The 12,316-nt window shown below is 38.6% G+C and overlaps 1 protein-coding gene across 1 annotated transcript in view; it reads right to left on the bottom strand.

Moving 5' to 3' along the window:
* Positions 1 to 7,910, bottom strand: part of gjd1b (gap junction protein delta 1b) — a 35,017-nt gene extending 27,107 nt beyond the window's left edge. The window contains exon 1 of the mRNA XM_084125780.1: positions 7,011 to 7,910. Coding sequence (XP_083981906.1) covers positions 7,011 to 7,081 — 71 coding nt within the window. The 5' untranslated portion in view covers positions 7,082 to 7,910. The remainder of the gene's footprint in view (positions 1 to 7,010) is intronic.
* Between the last annotated feature and the right edge of the window lie 4,406 nt (positions 7,911 to 12,316).

Here is a 12,316-nt window from a genome sequence, read left to right as displayed (position 1 = left end):
TGCAGCGTACGTATACAAAATACTTGTCTATTATCTTCAAAATAATGTTTTTTTTTTCTTCAAACAGGTCTAAAGTGCACTGTGCACTGCAAAAGATTTATTCATTTATAATAACAAGGCATCTGCATGAAGGATCTACACTATAAAAAGACATTTCTATCTGATTTGCCTCTTGATAAAAATCTCTTTTATTGGTGGTTTCAATTCATGTTGCAAAGATCATATTTACGAGTTGAGCACACATGAACATAATGTCGTAAATACGAGTGGGAAGCTCTGGATTTTCTTTAAGCCCTGATGTTAAAGAGTTGGGGACGTGTCAGTGAACAACATGGCGGAATACCACAATACTTAAAGGTATTTAGCAGTGATATTGTCAGGCTTTTCTATTTACAGCGAAGTAAGCAAATTGCCTACACAATGTATTATAGTATTATAATATAACAATATAATATGATAAAGTATACAGTGGCTTCATAAATGGATTAAAAACATAAAAAAGCAAAACACACCTGATGCACATTCCTTGTTCTTCATTTTCTAGAAGTAGAGTTTAAAAACCTTGCTGTATTTTTGTGTAATTAATGAAGAGAAAGTACACCGCCATCTTACTCTGACGAAAGTGACTATAAACACACCTGCCGTCGTAAACACGACTTCCCACCTCGTAAATACCAACTTCCCAGGAGGACTTGAACGCACCATGAAATAATGTAGCCATGTTAAAGTGAGTTACACTATCTTTCAATATCAAACACTATCACTATTGTTTAATATTCAATCATATTAAAGCTGCAGTCCGTAGTTTTTCCTCTTTGTCGCCATCTCTGTTCGAAATCTGCAATTGCAGTTATTCGCGGAATTATCAACTTTACGTGGGTTGTGCCTCGGCACAGCGCGGATGAATCCAGTGTTTTGAGGAGAATGTGCGGCTGTCAGTCGGTGTGGATACTGGCATTCGCAATCACAGACTCAAGTATACAAGTATGACAAGTAACATCCACTTTTGTTCTGACCAAGGGGAAAAAAGCATTGCAGTAAATCGCGCTGATTAAATCTAACGATCGCTTATCATATCATGTCAAACAGTGCAAACTATACTTTGTTCTCAAATTGTTAATGTTAACAACATCAGCATTGTATTACTACATTTAATGCCTTTCTGATATTTATCCTTGCTTTCGCATGGGCCGGTTGCAGTTTCTTTTTTTTCTGTAGCCACTCTGAAGTCCGAAGTCTTTTGCGTTTTACAGTGGGTGAATCTCCAGTTGTCACTGGTGATTGTCGTTTGAACCTTTCTGGATCCGCCATCAAATTGATAAGTTTAATTATATCAAGTGCAGTGAGAAAAGGCTATAAATCTCCACCTCCAACATCCTCACACTCAATATAGTCTACTAGCCGAGACTCTTCTTTATGTGGACAGATGTGACGTAATGACGAGCTCGAATTTCCTGCGGAAATCCACCAGTACCACTGGAATTAAAAACATTATTACAAGCTTACCATTTTGAATCGAGCTCAGGCAAGCAGAGAGTGTTGAACACTGGCTGGTTATGTACTTGCTCAAACAAGTACCATTTATTTTGGATAATTTTTAACCCAAAAAAGTTACGGACTGGAGCTTTAAATAATCAAGTCAAGTCACCTTTATCCATATAGCTGTAGCACTTAGATCCAATGAAGATGAAGATGAAGATAAATCCAAATAGACAGCCAACATGCGAGACAATCTGCTTGTGCACAGACAATAATCAACAACTGAATGAAAAGGAGGAACTTAAATACACAGTGGTGATGAGACAATGACAAACAGCTGTGATGATTAGAGTCCAAGGTGAATGATTAGTGGCAGGAAAACAAAGACAAAGAAACAAACGTGATGAATGAAAACAAACTAGAGTCAATGAACAGAACTAAAAAGGAACATAACGTGACAATAGCGCTTTAAACAACACAATTACTAGCATTACTGAGGCGACGTGGGTAGTTTTCTGTGTTTTTCAGCTGCGATCTTTTACGACAAGGTTATGGCCAAAGTCAAAGAATGTTAAATAAATCACAATGTACATGGACATTTGTAATTTATCTAACAAAAGCATTTCTTACACTGTATCCGTAAATATTCCCTGTGAGCACTATATAACAGCACAGCCACCTGTCTGCCGCACATCTCGCGTTGTCTATTTCAAGATGTCCTTTACTGAATAATAGCTTGTAAATGATACAGCTGTTTGAAGCAGTCGCCCACATTCCTCCACCCCCTTCCCTATATATGAGAATTTAATTGAAAAACGCCTCCCATAAACCTCAGAGCGCAGCAAAATAAATCATCTATTAATTATGGAAGGGTTTATTAGGTGATTATATTGGCTCAATGACGATAAACCTATCTGGAGCATTTGAAAGTGCATTAATCTAAACTGGATTTTGCTAGGGTGTGGTTTTATCATTTCCAGCTAATTTTGTATGTGGTTACACTAAAGTGTTTTTGAGCATTTCACTATGCAGTTTCCAAGGTGTTCAGTGTGGTTGCTAGGACTGTCTGGGTAATTGCTTGGTTGCAAGCGCATTTGCAACAAACCAAGGTATCAGTCTGCTGTGTGTGATATTTTCCTGTGATGTAAAGACTTGTGCATCGGTGCTACTTTTCCCCACTGAGATATGAAACAAATGCTGTGTAATTGTCTTTTGTTGGATGAAACTCTCTTGTCTTCTATAAGAATACCCAATTCAGGTTCAGACAACTGCTGTAGTCTCATTTCTTAGCCAATGTTAAGCCTTTTTCAAGACAATATTTAATGTCGTAGGATAAAATATCTTGAGCTTGTGTTAACCACAGATCTTATTTGAGAAGGGCTTGTTTACACCCCTGTCTCTGATCAGATAAATGCCCTCTAAAACACTTTCAAGACAGATTTAAATCCGGTCACTCGAACCACTTCAGGAGGTGGTCTGAGATGCATTCGAGACGAAATTGGACAAGTGTAAATGCCAATGGTTGTTGAAACCACATATGTAAATGTTACCCTTTTCCAAAATGTTAAAATATAAATGTGTGAGAACATGTTATAGCGAAATGTCATTGCGAAATGACGGCGTTTCCATTAACCGATGATATGCGACTAAAACTTCATTTTTTCCTCACGCGATATATACTATATCCCAGCAACTGCACTAGCCATTATTATTAATCGAAGGAGATGTGTGTTTTCCAAGCATTAATGGTAAGGAATGACCCTTATTATACTTGTGAGCGGCACATATGAGGTGTTTCTGGGTGTTTCTCCCTCATTTCTGCTTCGAGGTCTTGATTTAGGCATTTATTTGAGGTTTAGAATCCATTATTCCTGTAATTCTCTTGTCTTATATGAATTTAATAATGAACTCTGTCTCGTATTCTGTCCAAACACACCACGTCATCCACGTTTCCATTGCAGTTTTGCGAAATATTTATTTTTCAAATTGGCTGAAAAACCACCTCATGCGAGCGTAAAACCTTTTTTTGCGATAAATGTGAGTCTTTGCGAAATTGATGTGTTTCCATTGGGCATATATTCAATTCGCAATTTCAATTTGCACAATTTGAAGGGTAATGGAAACGTGGCTATTGAATGATCTTACCCGTGCTAAAGCTGCTCTCTCTCCTATTGCGGTCTTTGATTTTGAAATTAGCTGATGATAAATAAAATGCAGCTCATATCTGTTGTTTTCATTGACGTGAACTCACATATAGTGTGAAATAAATTTGCATCTAGTGTGGGAATTGAAGATCGGATTTATATTCGTTTTGCGGAGATGCATGTGACCAAGTGGAACCGTTTTAACAAACCATACAGCCATTCGATCAGTAAAAACATATGAACCAAACACAGCCCTGATGTCTAGGCTAAAACAAGGCAAAATTTGGCCTGTCAGTGAAAATTGAATAGACGTCTAAACCATAGCCCAAGAATAGACTAGTCATCAATTATATAACAAAAACATGAAATGAGTGAAGAAATGAAACCAAACACCTTGTAATCACTGTTGACTTTGCTTGCATGATGGAATATCATACATATCACAAGTTATTTGGGCAAAAACGACATGTAACCAAACTCAAGGTTATTTTGGCTAGCTCATAGCCGGACTATCTCGGGTCTATGGTTAACCTAGACAAGGAAATGTTGGGCTATTGCTTGCTGGCACCTTCAATTCCCTTTGATATTTGGATTCTGGAAGCCAATGGGATTTTCACCTGCTTTATCATCTTCGGGTATAAATCAGATGCCTGATCTCTTAAAAACATAAAAGTGTCCTTAACATGTTGCTCGATTCGAGGGAGTCAGTGGCACAAAAGAAAGAGCCTTGCACTGAAACGCAAAGAACATTCTTTGGCAGCGTCCTCCATATTTACACACATTCATTAACCTCCTTGTAACACCTCACATCAGAAAAATACAGAAAACTACCCACATCCCCTCAGTAATGCCAAACATAATGAATGAAACAGTCCCTCGAGACTGAGGTACCTTGTCAAGCGTAGTGCGATTCACCATTGGCTGCCAAGTAGCCTGCGCTCACTGAAGTGTGAGTGTGGGGGCAGTAACTGGTGAATGAGATCTGATAATGGTAATCATTCATATTCAGCACATCGGCACCTCTATGAAAGTGTCGCTCAATGTCTGACCAGCCAAATCGATGCCAGAGCTGACAATGGCAAGAGAAAAACATAGCAATGGTCATCTTGTCTTGTGAATGAGCGGAGAAAGACAAATTCAAGCATCTGCTGCCATGGAATCGATGTGTATTCTGAGTTCTGGCGTAGAAATGAACTGCAGATTCAGCAAAAGTATTTTATTGTCTGCCTGGATGAGGTGGAGTCCTCCATTACATCATAGCTTTAGATGGTCATGACCTTTGATGATCATTTGATATATGACACGCTGTCAGTAGGTGAGTCACCGATAACCTGAATGCTAAGCATTGGTAGATGCCTGTTTGGATGTCTAAACCATTTCACACCCCATGTCTTCTGGTTGACTGCCTCAATGTACACTGCTTGACAGTGATTGCCTTCGAGATGAATTCAGATGACAGGCTAAGACAAATTAGTGTGTTTCTGAGAAAAATGCATCAGCGATTGTACAGGGCACAGCACAGCTCACAGAAAAGTGCCAAGCTAAAACCACATGTAGCTTAAACAAGCATCAAGCAATGTCTTTTTATAATATATATACATATATATGCAATGCTTGTTTTAGCATTTATGTCCAAATTATAAAGGAAGAAGAGAGCGTGAGAGGCTAAACTGTAAGAGAAAATAGCATCACCCGAGCAGGCGATGTCACTTGAGGTCTCGCAAGCTTCAGTGGTTCAAACATTGGATCTACTGAAGCTTGAGATCGACCAATAGGAGCTCGCGGTGCCCGCAGGATTAGTTGAAAGCTCAGCCACGGGGTCATTTCTCTCTTCACCATAAGCCACCGTTATGGACCAATAACCGCATACACTAGAGCTTCTTAATCCTGGTCCTGGGGACCCACAGAACTGCATATTGTGTATTTCTCCCTTATTTAATGCACCTGAATCAAATTGTCAGCTCATTAGCAGAGAGATTCATGAACCCAATTTGGTGCGTCAGATAAAAAAGACAAAATGTGCAGGGCTGTGGTCCCCGGGAACAGGATTAAGACCCACTGCACAGTAATTCTCATAATCCACCGATTCATCCCATATACTGTATAAATATAATATATATATATATATATATAAAGAAAAGAAAACAGTGTTTAGTGTTTGCATTTAAATCATTACCTGATTTTGTTATTTTGTTATCCAATGAATTGTTTGCATTATTTAGGTATTTTATTTGGTTTACACTTTATTTTAAGGTGTCATTGTTACAGTGTAATTATATATTTAAGTACTGAGTAATATTAAGAATCTACATGTACTTACTATTGGGTTAGGGTAGGATTATGATTTGGTTGAGGGTTAATTGCATGTAATTATGCATAATTTACTGTTATTACTATGGTAAGTACATGTAACATATGTAACAAGGACACTGTAAAATAAAGTGTTACCGCTTTTTTTTAGCTATATCATGTATATTAACTTGCATCTATTACTTTGGAATGATCTGTGCTTTTGTTTTGCAGTGAAATCACCGTCTCTGTGAAGCCATGCCCCAGATATTGCCAGTTTTATCATTTGCCAGATGATAATCATGGTTCATTCATATCCATAGCAAAAATGGTATGGGACGAGTCACTCTGCACTCTGTATAATACTTGAGGTTAGGGACTTCGACAACTCGATCTCATGGGAAAATGTTACAAGGTGGCAATTTTGTACGATACAAAAAATGTTTGTCCACCCCAAACCGCACCCCTGGACGTAACCGTTATAGGGCATATGCAGATCATACAAACGCGTATAACTGAGATGGTACGAATTCATATGAATTAGCCACCAATTCGTCAAAATGTAAAATAGTTACGAAACGCAATGATATAATTCTGCTCCAAACTAATGTAGACACAGATGTTGTGCTGTTTAAACAGAGTAAAGGTCCTTGCACAATGAGTCAGAAATTCTCGTCCGAAATATTCGCAAGTTAAAAAATAAATACGACCTTGTGTTGTGTCAATCACGTTTACACACTGCCTCCGAAACTTCCGTCCATCATAAAAAAATTCGGATCTGGTTAGATTTTTTTTCTGCGTTTTTCGCATCCGTAGCAAGCATTTTGAGAGGTGTTTTGACAGTTCAGAGCCACCGAATGACAAATACGGAAAAAAAAATGCATTTGAAAATTTCGGACTCATTGTGCAAGGACCTTGCTATACTCTTCAGAAATTGGCTTTCTTGTAGTTGCCTCTGCATATGAATCCACGAGAGGAGAATGCACAGTATTTTAAACATTAAAAACCAATCGTTAGACCCGTAGCAAAGGTCGCAGTTAATAATCATTTCGTTGAGACAACTGACGCCGATCATTGCATTGATTTTGCATTTCTTACCTTCCAATCATAGTGGAGTGCTGCTGCACGGCGGCCTCCAGGAGGCGCTCTAGAATGGTCCACTCTCCCATGGCTTTCTGCTGAAGACATCCAGGGATCACCGGACACTATACTGGACCCCGCCGATCCTTCACGAAGACCTCCGAAGAAACCCCACCGGCTCCGCTCCTTCTGTTTGAGGTAGTCAACAGCAACAGAGATGCTTCGGTCATACAAATAGTTCTGATGATGGCTCGAGAAGACACATGGTTTCTCCTTATCTTCCTTCAACAGTCTCTGTTTACTGGTTTGCGTTCCCTTTTAGGGTTTGAAGTACTCAGACAGCAGTTGCATTAAGAGTGCAGAATCGGAGAGCTGTGCCTGTCCCTGGATGCCCTTGTGTCCTCAAGTGCTTCAACTATCTTGACTATCTTTTCCCGTCCCTCAAGCACAGCTGCACGGTTTTTCCCTATCTAAACACGGACGCTCGCGGACAAGCTGCACCTAGCCCTTTTGTTCACCATTAAACACACACACTCTGACACACACACACAATCGTCCTCTTCTTGATCTCTCATAATCCACCGAGCACGTTTTCCTGGCAGTATTGGTCGCACGGACAATCAGACCCGCTCACACACACACACTCCACGCTCCGATTTAAGCACCGCCAGTTGCACATCACATACACATTTGAACAAATCACACTTTCTCTCTGCTTCTTCACTGTTGCTTCCTAATGTTTCTATCTAGGCTTGGCAAGCAGTCTGCATTCTCCTGTTTTCTCCTCCACCATCCCAGCTTCAGTGTCTTTCCTGCATTTTTCTTTTCCCCCCTCTGTCAGTTTTCTCTTCCCCTGCTTCCTCGCTCGCTCTGCCTCTCTCTACCCCTGCTGTCACTATGAGCCACTGTCTTGCCACACTCTCGTTTTCTGCTTAGCTCTCCCTCCCTCTCTCCACTGACGTTCTCTCTGTCACTCATGATAAGTGTGCCGCCTCCCACCATCTCTCTCTCTCTCTGTCTCTCACACACACACGCGCACACACACACACACACACACACACACACACACACACACACACACACACACACACACACACACACACACACACACACACACACACACTCAGTGCTCTTGAACTGTTGCACGAGTCTCTGCTTCAAACGGTGTTGCTAACTGGTGGCACTCTTTATTAAACAGTTCATTGAATTAACCCTGTTCATTCACCTTTCACTCTACAAGCCTCTTTCTCTGTCTCTCTCTCTCGTGGGCACCTGGCTTATGCGTGTGTCCAAAGGATTAGTGGGAGAATTCATCATGCTACCCCTCCTCTCCTTTCCTCTCATCCACACACCACATATCCAACCAAACTCCTTTCATTTCCAATCGCAGTCCCATTTGTGTCTCTCTTGCAATGGCGGAAATAGAGGTGTTGAACAAATAACATGACTAAAAAATTAGCAAAAATGTTTAAACGGACACATGTTGAAGACTGATGATCTAAAAACAGAAAGGAGATGGAAAAATGGAAATAATAAAAAAAAAAAAAAAAAAAAAAAACAGCTTTACACAAAGCAGCATTTAAGGCAACTTTAAGGGCCATTTAAGGGTCATTTATAGAGAATGCTTTTTTCTAATTCCAATGTGTTACTTTTCCATTGTTTTTCTATGTAAACACACCCTTGACGGATGTGAATGACCGATGTGCTCGAATCTTGTGTATTTTGCAGCGTCTCGTGCATGACACGGCGTTTTAAAAACGGGGAGCTCAAGTTAAAATCAGTTCAACTTTTAAAAAACGCGTCTCAAGACATTCCCAATTCTCAAAGCAAAAACGCGCTCTTGTGAACAAGCCCTTACACTACCTTACACAACAGATGAAACTTTACAGACCTCTACACAATATAATAGCTACACCTGATTTTTGTAGCATTAGGTTTATACAACAGAACTTTACATCACAATTACAAAACAAAGCACCTTTACACAACAGTTACACCACCTTTAAACACATGTTTTGAAGAACAGAGCAGATTTACAACATCTTTACAACAGAACAGCTCTCTATAAACCTCTACACAGCAGAACAACGTTACAGCACCTTTATATAGAAAAGCAAGTTTACACAAGAGAGCAGCTTGATGCAACAGATAAGTTTAACAAAACAGCAGATTTACAACACCTTTACACAGCAGGACAACTTTACACCACCTTTACGTGACAGAGCAGTTTTACACAACAGAGTAGCTTTACACTACATTTACATGACAGAACAGCTTTACACAATGGTTACACAACTTTTACATAACAGATCAGTTCTGTAATCTTGCTCTTCTTCATAAAGGTGCTGTAAAGATGTTCTTCTGTGTAGAGGTTTGTAAAACTGTTCTTTACACAACAGATACGTTTTACAAAACAGAGCAGTTGTACAATACCTTTATACAGCAGGACAACTTTACAGTACCTATACGTAACAGCAGTTTTACACAACAGAATAGCTTTACACTACATTTACATGAAAGAACAGCTTTACACAATGGTTACATCACCTTTACACAACAGATAATTTTTACAAAAAAGAGCAGTTTTACAACACCTTTACACAGCAGGACAACTTTACACCACCTTTAAGTAACAGAGACGTTTTACACAACAGAACAGCTTTACACTACCTTTACTCGACAGAACAGCTTTACACAATGGTTACACCACCTTTACACAAAAGATACGCTTTACCAAACAGAGCAGGTTTACAACACCTTTACCCACCAGGACAACTTTACAACACCTTTGCATAACAGAAGTTTTACACAACAGAACCACTTTAAACAATGGTTACACCACCTTTACACACCAGATAAGTTTTACAAAACAGAGCAGTTTTACAACACATTTACACAGCAGGAAACCATTACAAACCTCTATACAATAGAACATCTTCACTCCACATTTATGTCCAAGAGCAGGTTTACACAACAGAGCGGCTTTACACATCAGATCAGTTAAAACAGAGCAGGTTTATAACACCTTTACACATTAGAGCAGTTTTACACAATAGAGTATCTTTCATAACATAGCTGTTTTGAAAGATACACAACTGTTGACTTATTATGGTGTTGGCTTGTTATCCTGTTGTTTCAGTTTAATCCTCTTGTGACTGTCCACTTTCCCTAATCTTGTTTAATGATTCACACTGATGTTTATGGGCTTTGACGATCTTTCAGACATTACCCATGGCAACAACACTGACTTGTAGATCTCTTTTTCACGGTTATGAGTAGTATAGATGTAGTTGTAGGGAATAAAGGTGCATCAATACACAGCTTCACAATAATGACCCATCAGTCATTGCACATCACCTCAGCACTGCAAGAAGTCTGACTAAAACGAGAAGCAGTTAAGGCATTTTTATTGAGTTTAATTTGTTTCAGGTGTGGTTTGATATTCCCATCAAAATCTAAAACTAGAAATCTAGCATTATTTAGAAATACTCAAGAGACTTTAATGATTTTAACAACTCTATAAATGTGTTATTACTCCCCTACAACACAAGATTCAATTACTGTCTGTCATTAACATCCTTCACAGATGTGCCAATATTAATAGGACTTTATTGAGGTGAATCTGGCGTGTGCAACGGAGCAGGATTACTGATGTTCCACCGGACAGCCAGGATCAGAGACGATGACCAGGGTGGGCGTCTCTTTAGGTAAGATTACCCATGACTGCATGATAATCAGCTTTGCCTGCGCACTACTAACAGGGCAGAAGCAATGGGGGAAAAGCCCTTGTTTCCCCGGCAGGGGCCTTAATTAAAGCTTAAGATAATGGGACTGAAACCAACAATAAATTATATATATAGTATATACATGCAAATATTTCTTAAATATATACATGCATGTGTGTGTATTTATATATATATATATATATATACAAAATAATTATACATAGTACACATATATATTATGTAAACAAACTTTTATTTTCGATGCGATTAATCGTTTCACAGCCCTAGTTAAAAATGAAATACAAAGTGCACTTCTTACTGTACTTGATACTAGTACTTGATATTGAGTATACTTAATACTCAAAACTATTTTTTTTTTTATTTTTTTTACAGTATAGTGTGCTATATAGTGGTCACATGACCTCATTTTGTGTTTAATGCAGTGAGCACTGTACAGTTATCACAAAATAAACATTCAGCATTTTCTGTTCTATTGCAACAGAATAATGAGTCAAGAAATGTATTTTTAAGTGTACTTTTTATGCCATTTCTATCTCAATGGCAACAACAGGACAGCTTAAAATACAAAGAAAGATGTTAGACCTAAATTCTGAAATATTACACAAAACGCATAATACAAAAATTAGTATAAGTATGGAAGCATGCCCATTCTCCAAAGATCTTTACAACATCTAAACACATTTTAGAAAATTATGTCATCATTTTTCTCACCTTCATGTCTTTCCAAAAGTGTTTGACTTCTTTCTTTTATGAAACATAAAAGGTATTTTGAGATACGTTTCAGTTTGTTTGTTTTTCCGTCCATACAATGGAAGTCAATAGTCAACAAAATGGTTTGGTTACCAACTTCCAAATATCTTTTGCGAAAGGCATACAGGTTTGGAACGACATGAGGCAGAATTTTTAAGAATTTTAAGATTAAAAAGAATAGCATTGTCAGTTTAATTGTCACATTGTCAGATGTGCGAGATTCTCAATTCCACACAATGTGATTTGCTGCAGTGGAGACATAACTTCCATATTTCAATACTTTTTTTTAATTAATTATTTGAACTCATTCACAAATGGGTCACACAAGTTCTTACATTCGCATATTAAATAATAGACATTACTGGCCTTAATTTTAGCCTGTTTAGCAGGCAATGCCTAGAGCAACAACCACAATCTGCAGCTGTGCGAGTATGAGTGTACCGTTTAGTTTTAACTGACCGTGTTCACTACAACTACAATGAACAAAAACACATTACAACACAATAATGATTTATTCGAGGTCCAAAAATTATTCAATGCTCATGATTAGCATTGCATATACTATGTAACTAAATATACTGCATATGCCTAATATTTTCTATTGTAATGTGTCTTTCCAGGGGGGATGGGCTCCCCCAGCTGAGTCTGGTTCCTGTCAAGGGTTTTTCCCCCACAATCCTCACATCTTATGGATTTTTCCCCTGGCCAGAGTCACCTTTGGCCGACCGGAGGCACTAAAGGATGATTTTCTGAAAAGGTGATTTGCAACAGTGCGCATTGAAAAAAAACTAATAAAATGTACTTTTTCAAAAACACAGAGACAAGAGG

Source organism: Abramis brama (genome assembly GCF_963993115.1).
Source record: "Abramis brama genome assembly, chromosome: 10".
NCBI classification, from domain to species: domain Eukaryota; kingdom Metazoa; phylum Chordata; class Actinopteri; order Cypriniformes; family Leuciscidae; genus Abramis; species Abramis brama.
Note: the sequence above shows the minus strand (reverse complement) of the source record. Positions and strands in the feature narration are given on the sequence as shown.